General features: G+C 42.9%; 1 protein-coding gene across 1 annotated transcript in view; it reads right to left on the reverse strand.

The window, feature by feature from the left end:
* Positions 1–10,337: 10,337 nt before the first annotated feature.
* Positions 10,338–18,455, reverse strand: part of eogt (EGF domain-specific O-linked N-acetylglucosamine (GlcNAc) transferase) — a gene marked incomplete at both ends in the record, with an annotated part of 89,986 nt that continues 81,868 nt past the window's right edge. The window contains 3 exons of the mRNA XM_084315809.1: positions 10,338–10,493; positions 15,968–16,070; positions 17,143–17,262. Of these exons, the coding sequence (XP_084171935.1) occupies positions 10,338–10,493; positions 15,968–16,070; positions 17,143–17,262 (379 nt within the window). The remainder of the gene's footprint in view (positions 10,494–15,967; positions 16,071–17,142; positions 17,263–18,455) is intronic.

The raw sequence follows: 18,455 nt of genomic DNA on the forward strand, positions 1-18,455 counted from the left end.
TCAGACAGATGCGTTGTAGCCGCTGGAGAGATGCGAGAGTGATGGCGAGATGATAGTTGCGGCGCTCCCCGCGCGCTCCTCCCGAACAGGGATCGATTTGACATGAGAGAAATGCGATGCTGGCTGGCTGTCTTCCCCACATTCCGAACACGTTGCGCCAGCGCGCCCGCCCCATTTGCCCATCGCTCAAGTGCACGCTCAGTGATGTCATAGTTTACAAGTGGCCAGGAGAGAAGGATCGCTCTGATGACGGTATATAACCACTGAAGTCCGAGGAGAGGAGAGGAGAGGAGAGGCGATGGGGGCACAATGACCATAGCCTACCCAAATGATGGTCCTCTAGTCTAATAAATGACAGATATGGCTTTTGACAGATTGGCAGGTGCTGTCAAACTGTACGAATCGATGACACTCAGTATCACATAATAGTCCCCCTCTCTCTTCTTCCAGTCTTCGATCATGTTACAAATGGTGTAGTTATCGATACTTGATTCCGTGCCCAGCTGTATATTAAGCGCAGAGGTGTGTAAATCTAAACCCCCACAGAGATGTTAAACAGAATGTAATCACCAGCCAGCTCGTTGCTGCGCATCGGGAGATGATGGCCTATCAATTCATCAATTCATCCCTGGGATATTCTATAGGGAGGGTGATGACGATTGATTACTTTTCGCCTTATTTGCCGTCATTACGATTTAGGGGGGGGGGGTCGATATTCAGTAACGACCCAAGTTGATCGATACCTTCAGGTGCGCTTCCCATGTCAGAGATATACGGGGAGAGTGGCCCCGCGTGGTTTTCGTTGGATATTATACTTCGCTGGATAGTCTCTCTCTCCGCACAGGTCTGGAAAGCAGGCTTTTGAGAAAATTACATTCATTAAAACAAGTCTGAGTTAATTGGCTTTTGGTTATAGGGCGGATTTGAAGGGGGAAACAATCTAGACACTGGCATTCCTACTGAAATGCAATAGTCTACATGATATGCCTTTCATTGCATTGCTCTAGGCGATTCTGCAATATATGGAACACACTTCCTCGGCTCTAGACATGTATCTAATAAAATATTAACCACACATAACAACAGCACGATGCTCCATCCTCGACTCCTTCTGACTCATGTCGAGGGGAGCTGCAGGCGAGTCTGCGGCTACACGGGGTGCAAGGCCCCCTGCTGTGCACAGCTCAGCTTTCAACGCTGCACATGTCTTCAGACATAATGCTCGACGTGTCCCTTCATGCCCGTGCGCCGTATGTTTGAGATTAGTGTGCTTTGAACTGATGAAGTTATGAGCAGGCTATTAGTCGCGGCCGGGTCCATTAGAACTGACACACTGTAGCTTTGAACTAAATCGAAATTAATATAATGATGCTGTGTTTGTTACTTTTGTATCAGCTGACCACGAAGGACCGTATAGTTTCAGATTTCCTCCATCTTTCGCAGTTTATTTCCTCCGGTGAGGTGCGCTATAGGCAAGAACAGGACCATGGACAGGGCCCGCTGCGCGCCCTATAACTTCAGCACTGGACAGCGCCAAGCACCGCAGTCCTCTCGACCTTCCACTGCCACGATTTTGTATCTCTCTCTCTCTCTCTCTCTCTCTCTCTCCTCTCTCTCTCTCTCTCTCTCTCTCTCTCTCTCTCTCTCTCTCTCTCTCTCTCTCTCTCTCACTTTCTCTCTCTCTCTCTCTCTCTTCTCTCTCTCTCTCTCTCTCTCTCTCTCTCTCTCTCTCTCTCTCTCTCTCTCTCTCTCTCTCTCTCTCTCTCTCTCTCTCTCTCTCTCTCTCTCTCTCTGTCTCTCTCTCTCTCTCTCTCCCTCTCTCTCTCTCTCTCTCTCTCTCTCTCTCTCTCTCTCTCTCTCTCTCTCTCTCTCTCTCTCTCTCTCTCTCTCTCTCTCTCTCTCTCTATCTCTCTCTCTCTCCTCTCTCTCCTCTATCTCTCTCTCTCTCTCTCTCTCTCTCTCTCTCTCTCACACACACACACACACACACACACACACACACACACACACACACACACACACACACACACACACACACACACACACACACACACACACATATACACACACACACACATATACACACACACACACACACACACACACACGACATCATTGTGACGCCATGGTCAAAGGCTGTGAGAATTTCTCAGGTATACATAGGCACGAGATACACCTGTGCAAGTGGCTATTGTCGACCCCCTGTCGATGTGAGGCTTTTTGGTTTAGTGTGGCAGGTAATTGGTGCAGGTTCATGCAGTTTTCTCATTTGGCTATAATATTATTTTTCAAAAGCACTTATCCGCCCTCCTTCACAAATGGCTGAGCAAGCAAACCGGATCAAGTGGGGGTAAACCCACTTTGCTGGGCATTAAGGTGTGAGGTTAAATGGTGTGAAATTAAATTGAGCCATAACGTTCCTCGGTGCACTGAACAGTCAACACATTCACATTTCCAGCAGTATAGGATGGAGACCTCATAATTTCCGTGATATGTTTCAGTGTTGTTTTACATTTCTGCCCTAAAATGGCGCATGTATGTCGAGGGTTGCAGAATCGTCCTCTCGTCGTAATGCAGAATGGGTCGGAGATTGTCTCGTGTTGCATATCAGACAGAGGCCTATAGGATACGCTCTGGGACCATGTGTACATAGACCGTTGCCCAGGGGAGAACAGGGAAGTCTGGTCATAACTTGAACATTTCTCAAGAAAAAACAGTAGGGAAAAATATGTGGTCATAACTTCAGGACATCAATGGAATACCTGGTCATGACTCGAGGGACCTTTCTCAGTCGGTCAATATTTCTACATTCATCCGACCGAAAGATATAACGGGACGCCTGGATAAGTGGGCACTGGGTGGGCAGAGTAAGACGAGCTGGTGATTCCTGTGTTCAGTGGTTCGAAACATTTGCCTTCTGAGTGAACTCAGATTAGGCTCGACTGATAACACAGAATAAAAATGGATATAGGCTCATGGAGCAAAAACACCAACTGAAAAAAAAGAAGACGGCTTGTCACTATAATTATGTCACTGATATCCAAGTAAACAATATACAACAATAGGTAACAGTCAGAGCTGCGCAAATGTAATTCAAATTGGGAAAAAGTGTTCCCACCAACAGACTGAGCAAAATAATAAAAACATATTTTTTTTAAAAAGCTCCACTTAGCAGTTTTTTTTGCCTGTCGTCGGCAGCGGAGGGGCCTTTCTTCAGCCCACGTGGCCCATATTAAGGGCGACAGGGAGGCTATTCAACACTTCTGGGGGAGGGAGGCACATGCAGGCTATTACTTCTGCCACGACAAAATAAGGCCACCCATGCAGCCCTGTCCCCGATGCGTGGCGCGGGACCTCGAGAAAAGACCCCAAAACCGCTGTCATAAGCAGTAATAATGTGTAGGCCGTTGGTTAATGAGCGGTGTGAGAGAGCTTCCTGCGCAGTGCGACTATCACTCACAGGGGGCGCCATGCACTAATTACGCAGCGTCTTGGCGACCAATATGGACCACCGAGGGTTAGAGCATAGTCTCTCTCAGCTCCCCCCTGGCCCCCTCCTTCCATTGTCAAAGACTGAATAAATGAATGAATGAATGAATGAATGAATGAATGAATGAATGAATGAATGAATGAATGAATGAATGAATGAATGAATGAATGAATGAATGAAAACTTTATTTAACAGATTGCAGAATGGGTACAATACAGTACGGCTCAATACAAACAATTGTTAAGGGGATGCAGACCAGGGAACGACGTTTGTCTTGTTTACATCAGGGTCCCCCATTTTCAATTCATAGTGACATTTATGACATACACAACAAGACTACACACAGAGGGAGATCCGTTCTGTACTTAAGCAATAAAGAGTCCTCCCCTCTCCCTGTATCCTAGGGTGGTGGAGTACTTCCCCCCCCCTACACACACACAAATCCAGAGAGTAGCAATGCTACGCCTGACTGTCCATTCTGGTTACTTAATAAAGAAGGAAGGCTGGGGGGGGGGCGTGCATGAAAACATGGCTTGGCATTGATTTGGTGCCGCCGTGAAGGTTAACGAGAGCAGACATCTTGGTCCCCCTGCTTTTGATGCCTTGCGCGGAGACTCTTCATTTCAGGTCGCTGGCAGTAACCCGAGCAGGGCCATAAATAGTGTCCATCCCAGACAGGCTCGGTTCCTGTCAATATACTCAGAAAGTTCAGCCACAACATCTGCAAAGAGAAGTTGGGGCCACGTCTGCTGACACAACGTAACTTTGGGTATTGCGTGCGGAAGCTTTACTTGCACACCAAAGGCGATATTTGTCATCCTACGACTACGAGCCGGTGGACATATTTTGTAGTAATCTTCACGAGGGATATATTGAATGTCTGTGGGATGCGACTGTCTCGTTTAGGGGTATGTCCCTTGCTGTGATTCCATCTCATGCGTGGTATTACACTGCCACCCAGTGGCCATGACTCGTCGTTGTCAACTCATTCTCAGTTTTTGAGGTCACCCAGATTTATTGGTGTGACAGTAGCAACTGAACCAGTGCCCTTTTGCGGAGAGCCCTTTCCCTCTTCAGGTCTGAAATAATGAAAGCCCCAGCAAAGAGCTGTCTGGCATCATCAAGATGTGAACTGGCCAGACCGAGGGCCCAATCCTCCCACCACCAACACCAAGGTCACACTTCAGAAGATGATTGATTAAAATAAAGATAAATCAAATGCCTGCCGCCTAACATAGCGAAAAGAGACACAAAGCCTTGCCTCAGCACTTTTAGAAATTATTTATTTCGAAATGCTCTGTGGCTTTCAAATATAAATGGACCCACAAGTCTGCAAAACACTGACCAAGAAAAGGTCTGACTCAGTTCATAACTTCTGTTCCCATTCCTAAATAAAACATCAAGCTGGAGAGGGTGAGAAAATGATCCTCTGATCTCTCACAACATGCAATTCTGTGCTCATTCCCTTTCTGACATTTCCGTAGCACAAAAAGTACAGACCTTCAAAGTTTTCTGAGTTGGTAGCAGCTGCCTCACAGTTAGTAGCAGACTCCATCTCCTCTGTTCAATGGGAGAATACATTCGTACAGAAACAGAAAATAGATATACATATGACTAGTTGCTGTTGCCCTCATAATTACAATTAAAGCTATTAACGGTTTTCACTTGAATTAAAGGTATTTTACTTGTTCATGATATAGTGACACAGTTCAAACAATAATAAAAAAAATCGACGTAATTTTCTGTTGGGGGAGAGATAATCACTAACAATTTACCTATCTCAGACCCCCGCCCTCTTTATTCCTGATGGTCCAATCACAACTGTTGCTTTCCTCAATGCAACAGTTGTGATTGGACGATCGACAAAAGAGGACATTGCTTGAGGTAGGTCAATGTCTACACACAGTATCTCAACAAGACATTAATTCAGGCATGTGAGGCGTGTAGATGGACTTGGTTGGACTCAGTTGTGTAACAGACAGTAGAAGGTATATTTGCATTTCAAGTCTTTTTGTTTGTATTTGAAAGTGAAACGGGTGTCATTCTTTGACATGTGACATGTGAAATCTGAGATCTCACCTGAAAATGTTAATGATTTGAAAATTTTAGGAGTGTTTGTTTGATGAGATTAGTTTTAGTCAAAAGGCCCACTGTAGCCCCTGCATCAAAAACTGAATGGTTTCATAGCAAAGCAAACAGGCGTCGCTCAAATGATGACAGATCTTTCCTTGTGCTTCCTTACTGGTCAAAAGGAACTGCATTTACAAATATTATATCACCCTCTGCAACAATTCAATGGGACTTCTGCAATAGCTACATGTGTATGTACTGTCAGTATATCTGAGTATGTCATATGTATGTACCATATGAGTACTGAGCTGTATGAGACTATATATGAGACTCAAGTCCTTTACATAATGTGTTGCCTCGCTGACAAAGCTCATATGTTCAATGTTAGACTTCTGTACAAATCTGACTAGCTCCTGTAATGGTAAGAGGACTAATGGTAATTATGTTACTGTTGTTAATTATGCGCGTTAAAGACTATGGCTGCATCCAATCTCTCCATGCTGTATACTATTTGTATCCAATTCTCAGTATCAGATCTGTTAGTATGTAAATATTGTACGCAATTTGTTCCAGTTCTTGGTCAGTAAACATCTCCCAAAACAAACATAAAAAACAACATTCTGGCCACTGAAGCATCACTGTGTGTTTTGGGGGTAAAACTGACTGTATGTCCTCCGGCACAGCTATGGATAACAGCTGTGAGCGGTTCTCTTTTCTTCTTCTGGTTTCACAAACAAGTCCACAGACACTGCCGTAAGCTGCGAGAGTATGTATGATCTACGGGTGATTCAGCATGTTCCGTACTATAACTGAATTTGGGACACAGCCTTCATGAGACTCAGGGTACATTGTAAGAAAAAAAGCTGCAAGAAAACGGTAAATGTCTGGCATCAATGGTTGCCAAATACTTACTGTCAAATCACAGTCAAATCAAATACATTTACAGATTACAACCTTTATTTAATCGTTAATATTTTGATAAAAGGTAATTTACTGTATTTTTATGGCATGTACACTTAAAGTAGAAAAACAAAGTAATCTGTAAACTAATACAGTGAATTTCCTGTGAAAAAACATTTATTTTTTACAGAGTATAGCCTGTCTGACTGTCAGCGCCTCTAAAGAGGCTTCTTTCAAGGTGACGCTGATCAAGTATGACAAGGTGTACAGTAGCCAGCCAGTGAGACCTTCGTTTGATGAAGCCAACGTTGCAACAGCTGCTCGTTAACTAACTACGCCGGAATAGGATGAAGCCTTTAATGAAGAAACATAGGACACGTCTCAATATTAGCCAGATGCTTTGTCTATATGCGTCCTATCCTTTAACCAATGTGACACACTAGGCAAACTGGAGGAAGCCATTCAAATGCTTTCTTTAATCCATAATCCAGCAGTGGAAGAAAGGCAGGATTCAAGGGTTTAATTCCCAGATTAATTGAATATATCCATTAGTTACCTGGTGATCATTGCTCAATATATAAAATGAAAATAGGGGCAGTTCACCCAAAATGAGAATTGACCTTGAGTGCTACGTATCTATCCATCCAGAAGGTTGTGGTGTGATCCGTCTAGTTTTGGAGATACAGTATCTACTATCTACCCAGTACAGTAGTACTAATTTGTATATTTTGTACCCAGTTTAATATCCTGTACATTGTATATGAAGGCTTTTGATACAATAGGAATAGATCACAGCATATTAGTGAGAAAACTGGAGAAGTATGGGATACGAGGTATAGCTAACTCTTGGCTGAAGAGCTACTTGGAAAACAGACAGCAATGTGTGCAAATTAATGACATTGTGTCAGGATTTAGGAAGGTCACCTGTGGAGTACCCCAGGGATCTGTGATAGGTCCAACACTTTTTATACTTTATATTAATGATATGTGCAATGTTGCCGAGCTGTTAAAGTTTGTTATTTTTGCAGATGATACAAATTTATATTGCTCAGGAAGTAATTTAAAGGAACTTTTGTTTGATATTGAAAGAGAGCTTGCAATTCTCAAAACTTGGTTTGATGTTAATAAATTGTCTCTCAATATTAAGAAAACTAAATTTATGGTTTTTGGTAATCGAAAATAAATAGAGGGGGATATCGAGTTAAAAAGATGTGATGTGAAAATAGGGCCATTCGGAACCTCTTCAATGCTGGTTACTATGAACACACAAATCCATTGTTTATAAAGTCTCATATTATGAAATGTAATGATTTGGTTTATTATAAAACTATGCAAATAATGTACAGAGCTAAAGCAAACTTACTCCCCGACGGGGTGCAAAGGTGTTTTTCAATACATGAAAAAAAATATGATTTGAGAGATATTTGTACATTTACTGTTCAAAAAGCTAAGAAAGGGATTAAAAGGAGGTGTATTTCTATTAAGAATGAGTAATTCGCTTTTGGTTTTTAAGAAAATGGTTTGTAAAGCTATTTTTGAAAACTACAAGGGTGAATAATACAATTCTTTTTGCTATTTTCTTTTAGAATACTGTTTTTGGAGTCTTAATTTTTGTTAAGAATATAGGACAGGCATATAAGCATTATGCTTCAGTCTGTACCTTTTCAGTCACTGTAAAATCAAATATTGTTAAATGATGGTGTATATTGTATTGTGTGAGATGATGACTGAATAAACTACTACTAGTACTACTACTACTACTACTACTACTACTACTACTACTACTACTACTACTACTACTACTACTACTACAACTACTACTACTATATCTGTTGCACTTTACTGCTACATTTGCACTCTGGTTGGATGCCAAACGTATTTTCGTTGTACTGTGCTTGTGCTGTATGATGACAATACATTTTAATCTAATCTAATCTCCCGTATAGATATCTGCCGTCACTCCAGTGCAAGGGAGCTGAATGGCACTCAGTTTGTGGCACTCAAAACACCAAAGGAATACATTTGAAAAGCTCAAAAGCGATGTCTCTTTCCAGAGATCATGACCCGGTCACTCAAGATAATACACAGAAGTTGTTGTGAGCAGTTTCATGTTCCATTCATATTATGAAGCGCTGTAGTTCAGTAGAAAATAGCTCCTAAAGAAAACAGGTCATGATTTCTTTGAGTTTTTCAAATCTATTTCCTTGGAGTTTTACGGGTAAGTAGATAGATAGCACTCCGGGTAAATTCAATGGTGAATGGGCATTTATATACCAACTTTTATCCAAAGTGCTTTAAAAAAAAATCCGTCACATTCACCCATTCACACACCGACGGCGGAGGCAACCATGCAAGGAGCCAACCTGCTCATCGGAAGCAATTAGGGGTTAAGTGTCTTGCTCAAGGACACTTCGACACGCTGCCCAGGAGGAGCGGGAATCAAACCGGGAACCTCCAGATTACCAGACGATTGCTCTACTTCCTGAGCCACTGTCGCCCCTTACATTTTTATTTTGGGTGAACTGCCCCTTTAATAAAATATCTTAAGATTGCTGGGTTTTCCTTCCTTGCTCCCATCCTCCCGTTTCCAAGCTTCAAAACGGGTTTGCTCAAATTCCCATGAGACAGAATGTGTTTGAGATATTTCAACGCAGCTCTTGACCTGTGGCAGCTTTACATTTCTAGCAGACTTGAAACCTGTAATACCCACTTTCAGCTTGTATATTCTCATTTTTGAAAAGATCACTCTACCAGAATTCTCAGATGTAGCAGCAGCTCAGGAAGAAATAAAACAGAATAAAACTGAGACCTTCTATCACTTCACACTTCACTATCACTTCGATGTCAAAACACCTCCTGTTCAATAACAGTTTGTCAGACTCAGTCCTACAGATGGCTGTGTTTCAGCCCTGTGTTGTTTCAGTCCTGTGTGTTTCAGCCCTGTGTTGTTTCAGTCCTGTGTGTTTCAGTCCTGTGTGTTTCAGCCCTGTGTTGTTTCAGTCCTGTGTGTTTCAGCCCTGTGTTGTTTCAGTCCTGTGTGTTTCAGCCCTGTGTTGTTTCAGTCCTGTGTGTTTCAGTCCTGTGTTGTTTCAGTCCTGTGTGTTTCAGTCCTGTGTGTTTCAGCCCTGTGTTGTTTCAGTCCTGTGTGTTTTGTTAAAGGTTGTTTTGTTAAATAAACAACCTGTGTTGTTTCAGTCCTGTGTTAAATAAACAACCTGTGTTGTTTCAGTCCTGTGATAAATAAACATGTGTTGTTTCAGTCATGTGTTGTTTCAGTCCTGTGATAAATAAACAACATGTGTTGTTTCAGTGTTGTGATAAATAAACAACATGTGTTGTTTCAGTCCTGTGTTGTTTCAGTCCTGTGATAAATAAACACCATGTGTTGTTTCAGTGCTGTGATAAATAAACACCATGTGTTGTTTCAGTGCTGTGATAAATAAACACCATGTGTTGTTTCAGTGCTGTGATAAATAAACAACATGTGTTGTTTCAGTCCTGTGTTGTTTCAGTCCTGTGATAAATAAACACCATGTGTTGTTTCAGTGCTGTGTTAAATAAACAACATGTGTTGTTTCAGTCCTGTGTTGTTTCAGTCCTGTGATAAATAAACACCATGTGTTGTTTCAGTGCTGTGATAAATAAACAACATGTGTTGTTTCAGTCCTGTGTTGTTTCAGTGCTGTGATAAATAAACAACATGTGTTGTTTCAGTGCTGTGTTAAATAAACAACATGTGTTGTTTCAGTCCTGTGTTGTTTCAGTGCTGTGATAAATAAACAACATGTGTTGTTTCAGTGTTGTGATAAATAAACAACATGTGTTCCTTCAGTCCTGTGTTGAAGCTTGACATGAGGCTTCTTCGCTGCCCATGTCCCTAGAGTTCGCCGTGGCCAGGTCGGAGTCTCGGTCGGAGCCACTCAGGGTGGTGCGTGATGTAGTCGGCTGCCTCCAGCACCAGTCGCATGAACTCGTCCACCTGGAAGGAGTAGTTGGTGAACTTGGGGTGGTCGCCCAGGGTGGGGTGGTGACCCTGTGTTGGGTTAGAAAGAGAGAGACAGCGAGCGATGATGAGCAGACCCGTGGTGACCGGAGAGGCAGGAGCAGGGAACATGTGTGTGTGTGCATATTTATATATATATATTATGGCAGATATCACCCCCCCTCTCATGGATATGTGAAGGATGGGAGATATTACTGCCACGGAAGGAGTGGAAACAATTAGGTAGCTAATTAGTACTGATAGAACACACCTGTGCATCATTAGTTCACCCGCATCTCACACGCACACACCCCAGACACACACACTACAAATACACTAGGTTAGAGAGAGGTGAGTTGAGAGGAGGTGAGGTAGGAGTTGTTGTATTGAGAGAGAGATTGTTTGTGTACAGAGTTTTGCAAGGTGAGAGGTAGTGAGAGGAGAGGTGAAGGCGAGAAGGTGTTCATTGTGTACTGGACCCTAGATTGGCTGAGAAACCCCCTTGTGTACTGACCCTGGACCGGACGACGACAATCCCTTTTTTGTACGAGAGCCTGTTTTTGTGTTTTGACCACCGGACTGTATTATGACCATTCTATTCAGATAGTGGTTTTTGTTTTTCTCCATTTTTCGCTCAGCTGCACGACATTTCCGTTTTTCTTTGTTGACCGCATTATAGTTCAACCAGGGGAAGGCTCTGGTTTTCTTCTTTTTCATTTTTAGTGGGGCGACAGAATTTAATACAGATGACAGTGCATCATTGAGATTTTCTACCATTTCATTTAGAGAGCTGGCATGATTGTGTGGTTCATGTAGTCTGATAAGATTAATTAACTTTGATTCAGCCTTGTCATTTAGGAGCCTCTTTTGAACTATGATTTTTTTTTTCATTTTAGTAAGGGTTATTTGAGCATCAAAGAATATACATTGATGGTCGGAGAGAGGTAATTCAGTTATTGAGAAATGTTTTATGCTTAGCCCAGTTGTTGTTATGACTAAGTCTAATGTATTTCCAAGCCGGTGAGTTGCATTTGTTATATTCTGTGTTAGATCAAAGCTATCTAGTAGATTTTTTAGCTCTATAGTTTTGGAGTCTGTTTTCTTATTACAATGAATGTTCAAGTCTCCATTTAGGATCACCTTATCGTATCTGGTAACACATAGTGAAATCAGTTCAGAGAACTCTTGTATAAATATTGGTGAGTGTCTAGGCGGGCGGTATATTGTGACGATTATAGTTGATTCGGTTTTGAGTTCAATGGCAAGATATTCCATCGGTATGAACTCACCTAGTAAAAACATTGACCATGACAGAAAGTGTATAAAGGTGCTGAGTAGAGGGTGGCTACGTGGCGCAGTGGGCAAGGCGCTCGCAATGAATGCTGGAGACTAGGCTCGAACAGGATGCCTCCTGTTCGAGCCCCGCTCTCCACATTGCTTTCAGTTTAGCTGGTCGTCCACAGTAATACACATTGGCCGTATTACGGGGAGGGAAACTGAAGGGTCGGGCGTTGTGGACAGCGACTCCTACTAGTGGTCTGCAAGGGCCTTGAAATAAAGCCCGAGCCCTGCCCGAGCCCTTGAACTTCAGGCCCTGCCCGAAAATAAGCCCGACTGTAAATAATATTTTAAGCCCTAGCCCGCGTGAAAACCCGAAAAAAATTATTATTATTATTATTATTATTAAAATATATTTTTTTTTGTATTTGTTTTAAATATTCGAAACACGGTTTTATATGAACGTAATAAATAAACAAAACTAAGAAGCATTTACATAGCCCGTTTCGCAATGCCGTCTCTCCCAGTGCTCGCTTATATAGACTGACTCACACTGTCACACATCAGCCTCGTAAAACGTATTGAACTTCTATAGAATCTTCTTTGACACACGCACACACACACACACACGACACACAATAGCCTACTCAGTCAAACAAACAAACAGAAAACAGAAATCAGATTTAGAGCAGAGCAACGTAATGAAAATCACAACAAAACAAGTAGCAGTCGCGACCCAGCAAATAGTAAACATCACTCACCAGACGTCAGCAACGCGTTGAACACCGTTAACAAAACCGGCTACATACATCCCAAGAACTAATTAAAACGTTCGCCAACTGGCTATATTCCAACACAACCAATCGAGTTGAACTTGTCCCCTGAGTTCTCTCTGCGCGCTGCAGTAATTACATCCAAATGTTTCTCTGGCGCAAAAGAGAAAGCGAATCTTAAAACGAAGGTTATCATATAACCCTAGTTATATGAATATATGAAAAAAAAAGGTGAAAAATTGCGACGGCTGTTACCTCGAGTATCGGAGGGGACTCGTGCTATGTATGACTTAGTCCACATTGCAGCCGGCTTGTGGGAGGCAAGAAACAACGTTCGAACACAGGGGAGGGTTGAATTGGACGATATGAAAATTGGGATGGGAGAAAAATAGAAAATGGGAGAAAAAGTGGACCAAAAAAAAAGGGTGTTGAGTAGAGGCAAGAGACCCAGATGTGCCTATACGGGGCCTCTACTCATTAAATCATTGGATAAAAAAAATAAAACACAAAAACAAAAGTTAAGTGAACTGAACTTGTGCGGAAGAAATTACGATGAATATTGTTTGATTGCCTTGTTGGATATGAATGAATACTGGAGTTTGATATGAAAAAATTATGGAAAACAATAGGAAATAAATCTAAATTAAAAGTGCAGTTAAACATAAAAATACATATCTGGTATACATTAATATCAAAGATTGATAGTATTTTAAGTTGCTTAAAAAGAGGAGCAGATGGTTCAAGGTGATTAGAAGTAGTGGCAAGCCTTATGAATTTATTTTGCAATATAAAAAGTTTATGAAGAGAAGTAGGAAAAGTACTGGCCCAAATAATATTACAATACGATAAATATGGGTATATCAAACTATAATAAAGTGTCAAAAGACAGGAGCGATTCACAAGAGAAGAAATTCTTCTAATATTGCCATATGATTTCATAACTTTGTACTGACCCTGGACCGGACGACTATCCTGAGTATTGAACAATCCCTTTTTCTGTGATTGTATTACGACCATTATCTTGCCTATTGAGAGAAAACGGGGTTATTCAATGTATGTGATGTATAGATTGGGGGGAGATGGTAGCATGTGAGTCTGCCTCAGGGCAGCTCTGGCTGCAATTGCAGCTTACCACCACCGGTATGACTGTGTATGAACGAATAATGGACTCTGTAAGCGCTCTGGGGTCACTGGGGTGTCATGAAGAGCGCTATATAAATCCAATCCATTATTATTATTATTATGTAACGGTGCCAGAGAGGTCGAAGTGCATGCTGACGGTGGAAGCAGGAGACGGTGGTTCAGTAGAGCAGGGTGATTGTGAGCACCACACTGAGCAGGGCCGAATGTTTTGAATTCCGATCTAAGACACAACATTGATAAGAGCGAGTGTGGGCCCAGAGAGCAGGGGGGCGGAGAGAGGTTCATCTGAATGAAACGTTTTGAAATGTGTGAAAGGTTATTAGCAGTTGTCATGACAGCGTCGCATGACAACCAGGAGAGGGGAGGGGGCCGTCGTTACTATGACGAAGATCTATAAGTCGAACAGTGTTTTCCGGGTGTAAGGCAGACCAAAGAAACAAATCCCACAGGAGGGAAGAGACCAAGAGACTCTCTCCTCTCATCACGGAGGGGGGGGGGGGGGGGGGGGGAGAATGACACAACATCATTAGCTTCGGCTAACGCGAGGAGGGTTTAGGCTAAAGACCAGGCCTGGCCACCATTGGACTGAATAGCAGGAGGACGATAGACTGAACACACCGAAAGATCATTAGAATCCCCCCCCCCTTCCTCTGCATTGGCGCTGCACTGTCGGCTGCCTCGTGTGAGGGAGACCTCCCCCACCCAGGACTTGGCTTGTGCACTCCCCCCCACCTTCCCCCCCCCTCCCACCCCCCCCCCCCCCCCCCCCTACAGCCCTGTAACAACCCCAACCCACTCCCCCCTCCTTCCGTAAATGGCGCTGCCTATGACGGCTGCCAGTCTGTTTGCGGTGGTGAATATGCATATGTTTGTCTCAAGGCTCTGTACCATTATTACTATCTAAAATGTAATAATTGTGGAATATTACTGTAATGAGCTGTATGTGTATGATCCAAGCGTCCTATGATCCTCATAGGAGCATAACAGAAAAAGCATTCCATGTGAAGGTATTCTGTATCTTTGCATGTCAACTAATAAAGAAACTTGAACTTGAACTTGAGAATAGACTTTTCAAGGACAATACAATCTGTTAACATCTGAGCTGAGGCTTCTGTTTATAGAAATAAACAACGCTTTTCCTTGTAAGGTAGTGTTGCAACTATTATTATAAATAATATACATTTTCTTTCAGACTCATAAAGTAAAATATAATACACACACATAGTTAATTGGTGATAACGTTTTGTCTTATTTGTTTCATTTTCTTTAATGACAATGAAAGTGCAATGCTTGTTCGCCAACAAAACTAACACAGTTTGTCTTTCAGCACCACGCAAGAGTGGACAGCTCCTGCCAACGTGTGCCTAAACACTGCAGCTGTGCTGAATTGTTTTGATTGTCATTGGAACCAGCTGTGATATATGTGGCGTGCTCTTCGAGCACACAGTATGTAATGAAATGTAATAGGACTTTGAACTGAACTGAACTGAAATAATGTAAAGAGACTTTGAATTGAACTGAACTGAACTGGAAGAAAACGAACTGAACTGAATTATAATTCAAAAGAAAAGCAACGATTGGACATTCCTGATTTCATTCTTTGTAACAGGTAGTACGTTGTCGAAGTGTCGAATTCTTACGAAGGTGGAGAATTATTATGGTTTGCGGATCACACTAACGGGGAGAGATAAGGATTATATCAGCCAGTATCTGAGACGTCAGGACCATTAACATTACACAACGCAGAGGAGTGGATGGAGAGCCAAACAGACGAAGACGTGATACTGGCCAGATTGATCAGGATCTAACACTATCAAACTGGATTCTGCCTTAATTCAATAAATATTCTTATTGATTGATATTGCTCTTGTGTAGACATTTGAATTAGTTTGTATTTGAACCGTGGTGAGTCTGGACCCCACCAGGCTCGTCACAATATACAGTGTGTGTCTTTGTGTGTGTGTGTGTGCGTGTGTGTGTGTGTGTGTGTGTGTGTGTGTGTGTGTGTGCGTGCGTGCGTGCGTGCGTGCGTGCGTGCGTGCATGTGTGTTCAGCTGTCCACTCAGTTTTGGATCATGGTTATGTGGAGAGGTAGATCAATAACATGAGTGATTGACCTCTAGAATCACAATAATAAACAATGTATCAACCAAAGACAATGAATGCACAGGAATTTGTCTTGACTGCACAAAGACAACAACAACTCACAAAGTTGTACAACAGACACACATCACCAGGACACCGGCACATCATAATCAGTGTATCGGGTCAGCAGCACAGTAGACTAAAAGTATGACATGGTGCAGAGGGCATGCGGGCCGGGCCTCCTACCTTGTCCTGGGGGAACACTTTGTCCCCCTTCTGCCACGTCACGTAGCGGATGCCCCGCAGCCGGGCTAGGTCTCTATAGCAGCTCTCATCCTGACAATTATATCTGGAGGAGACAAAAGGTACACATGTTATCTCCCTCCTTGTTCTGTCTCTCTCGCTCTCCCTCTCTGTCCCTCCCTCCCTCCCTCTCTCTATCTTTGTCTCATTCCTTCTCTCATTCTCTGTCCCTCCCTCTGCGTCTCATTCTCTCTCTCCTCTCTCTGTCTCTCTCCCTCTCTGTCTCATTCTCTCTCCTCGCTCTGTATCTCTCCTCTCTCTCTCTCTCTCTCTCTCTCTCTCTCTCTCTCTCTCTCTCTCTCATTCTTTATCGCCGTGTTGTCACTGTCTCTGTCTCATTCTCTCCCTCCCTTTCTGTCTCTCTCTCCCACCTTCTCTGTCTCTCTATGTCCACTCATGTACACCGAGGTGTGCACAGACAAACCTCTCTCTTACAGACATAATACATACATAAGTGCACACACACACACACACACACACACACACACACACACACACACACACACACACACACACACACACACACACACACACACACACACACACACACACACACACACACACACACACACACACACACACACACACACACACACACACACACACACACACACACACACACACACACACACACAGTAGCCAGGTGTGATGAATGCTTAGTTAATTAGACCGTATTTCACAGTCACGCACCAAGTGGCTGAGAGACAGCAGAGCGCAGCATGCAGCCAAGCTTCTCTCTCTCTCTCTCTCTCTCTCTCTCTCTCTCTCTCTCTCTCTCTCTCTCTCTCTCTCTCTCTCCTCTCTCTCTCTCTCTCCTCTCCTCTCTCTCTCTCAAACACACGTACAATCATACACACACACACACACACACACACACACACACACACACACACACACACACACACACACACACACACACACACACACACACACACACACACACACACACACACACACACACACACACACACACACACACACACACACACACACACACACACACACACACACACACACACACACACATCTCACCACATGAGTAACCTTGGTTTTAAAATGTGTGCGTGGGTCACAGGGGATGTGAGAACAGAGTGAGGCAGAGAGGAAGTGTCACTCACAGCTCAAAGATGACAGCCCAATCAGGGAGGAAGAGCAGGTGCGTGAGTCCCGCCCCGTGCATGCCTATGAAGATATCCGAGTTGTGGGTGATCTTTAATTGCTCCAAGAACGGAATGTCCCTGCAGAGACAGAAAGACAAGCATTCCATTCTGTCACACTATTGAAAAGAATGGCCAACAAGTCAAGTCAACAGATTCCACCCTTTGTGATATTTAACACTTTCAGCACCAGCCGTTTAAGCCATCCTTGTACTCATGCGCCACCGCTGTAAGATATAGGGATTTTCACTGTGCGTTGCGGTGTTTGCAGGGCTATATCTATATTCTATATTCTAGCTATGGAGACAATACTATGGCTCATTTGACATTAACTATCCCTCGTTCAACATGTGAAAAAGAATAAAATGTTTCATGTATACGTTCACGTTTTATACCGTGGTGAATATTGTATAGTTTCAGAGTGATCCTGGCTAATTCCTGGTAACTGTGCTATGGAGCGATATGTGAATTTTGCTAAAAGCATTCGCGTTGCTCGCCTGGACACGCTACTATTTCCAAATCAAAGGTATATAATAGGTATTATGTTTCATCATGAATGCATGAAAGGGGGGGGGGGGGGGTCGTTTTTTGATGCTTTGATCGTCAGCAACGGCATACATTTTGGAGTACGTTACATATGATCGTTGCGATCGATGTGAAATTATTGTTGGATCAAAGTAGGAATGATGTCATATAGTCCTTACAGAATAAAATAAAATAAAAAACTGCCAAAACTATACTACTAGACTATACTCGGGTATGGCGAGATAACCCGACTTTACTGGCGCCCAATGTGTTAACAGGAACACAGAAACATCATTGGTGATGTCACCTTCTGGGCGCATGGAGGCAAAATAAAACTATTCAAACCCTGACGCTCTTCTTCAAGGTGATTAGAAGGGATCGGGAAACAGCTGTCTGTTCAAACACAGAGGTTTTTCCCAAACCAATTTACACATGTTGCTCTCTAATGTTGGCACAGAGGGGATCTCATTAGTCTACAGTACACATCACCGCGGTTACCTTGTGTAAACATGTTGGCCATGTGATACACAGTTTACCAGAACCACAAGGGTTAACCCTTTCACTGCCACACGACAAAGGGCCCTTTCACAACCACACTACAGAAGGTGTAACCCTTTCACTACCACACTACAGACTGTTAACTGTCTGTAGTGTGGTAGTGAAAGGTTAACCATGTGTAGTGTGGTATTGAAAGGGTTAAAATGGTAAATGGTGCATTTATATAGCGCTTTTTCCATTCGTCCCTCACA

The sequence above is a fragment of the Notolepis coatsorum genome (assembly GCF_963971535.1).
Source record: "Notolepis coatsorum genome assembly, chromosome: 6".
NCBI classification, from domain to species: domain Eukaryota; kingdom Metazoa; phylum Chordata; class Actinopteri; order Aulopiformes; family Paralepididae; genus Notolepis; species Notolepis coatsorum.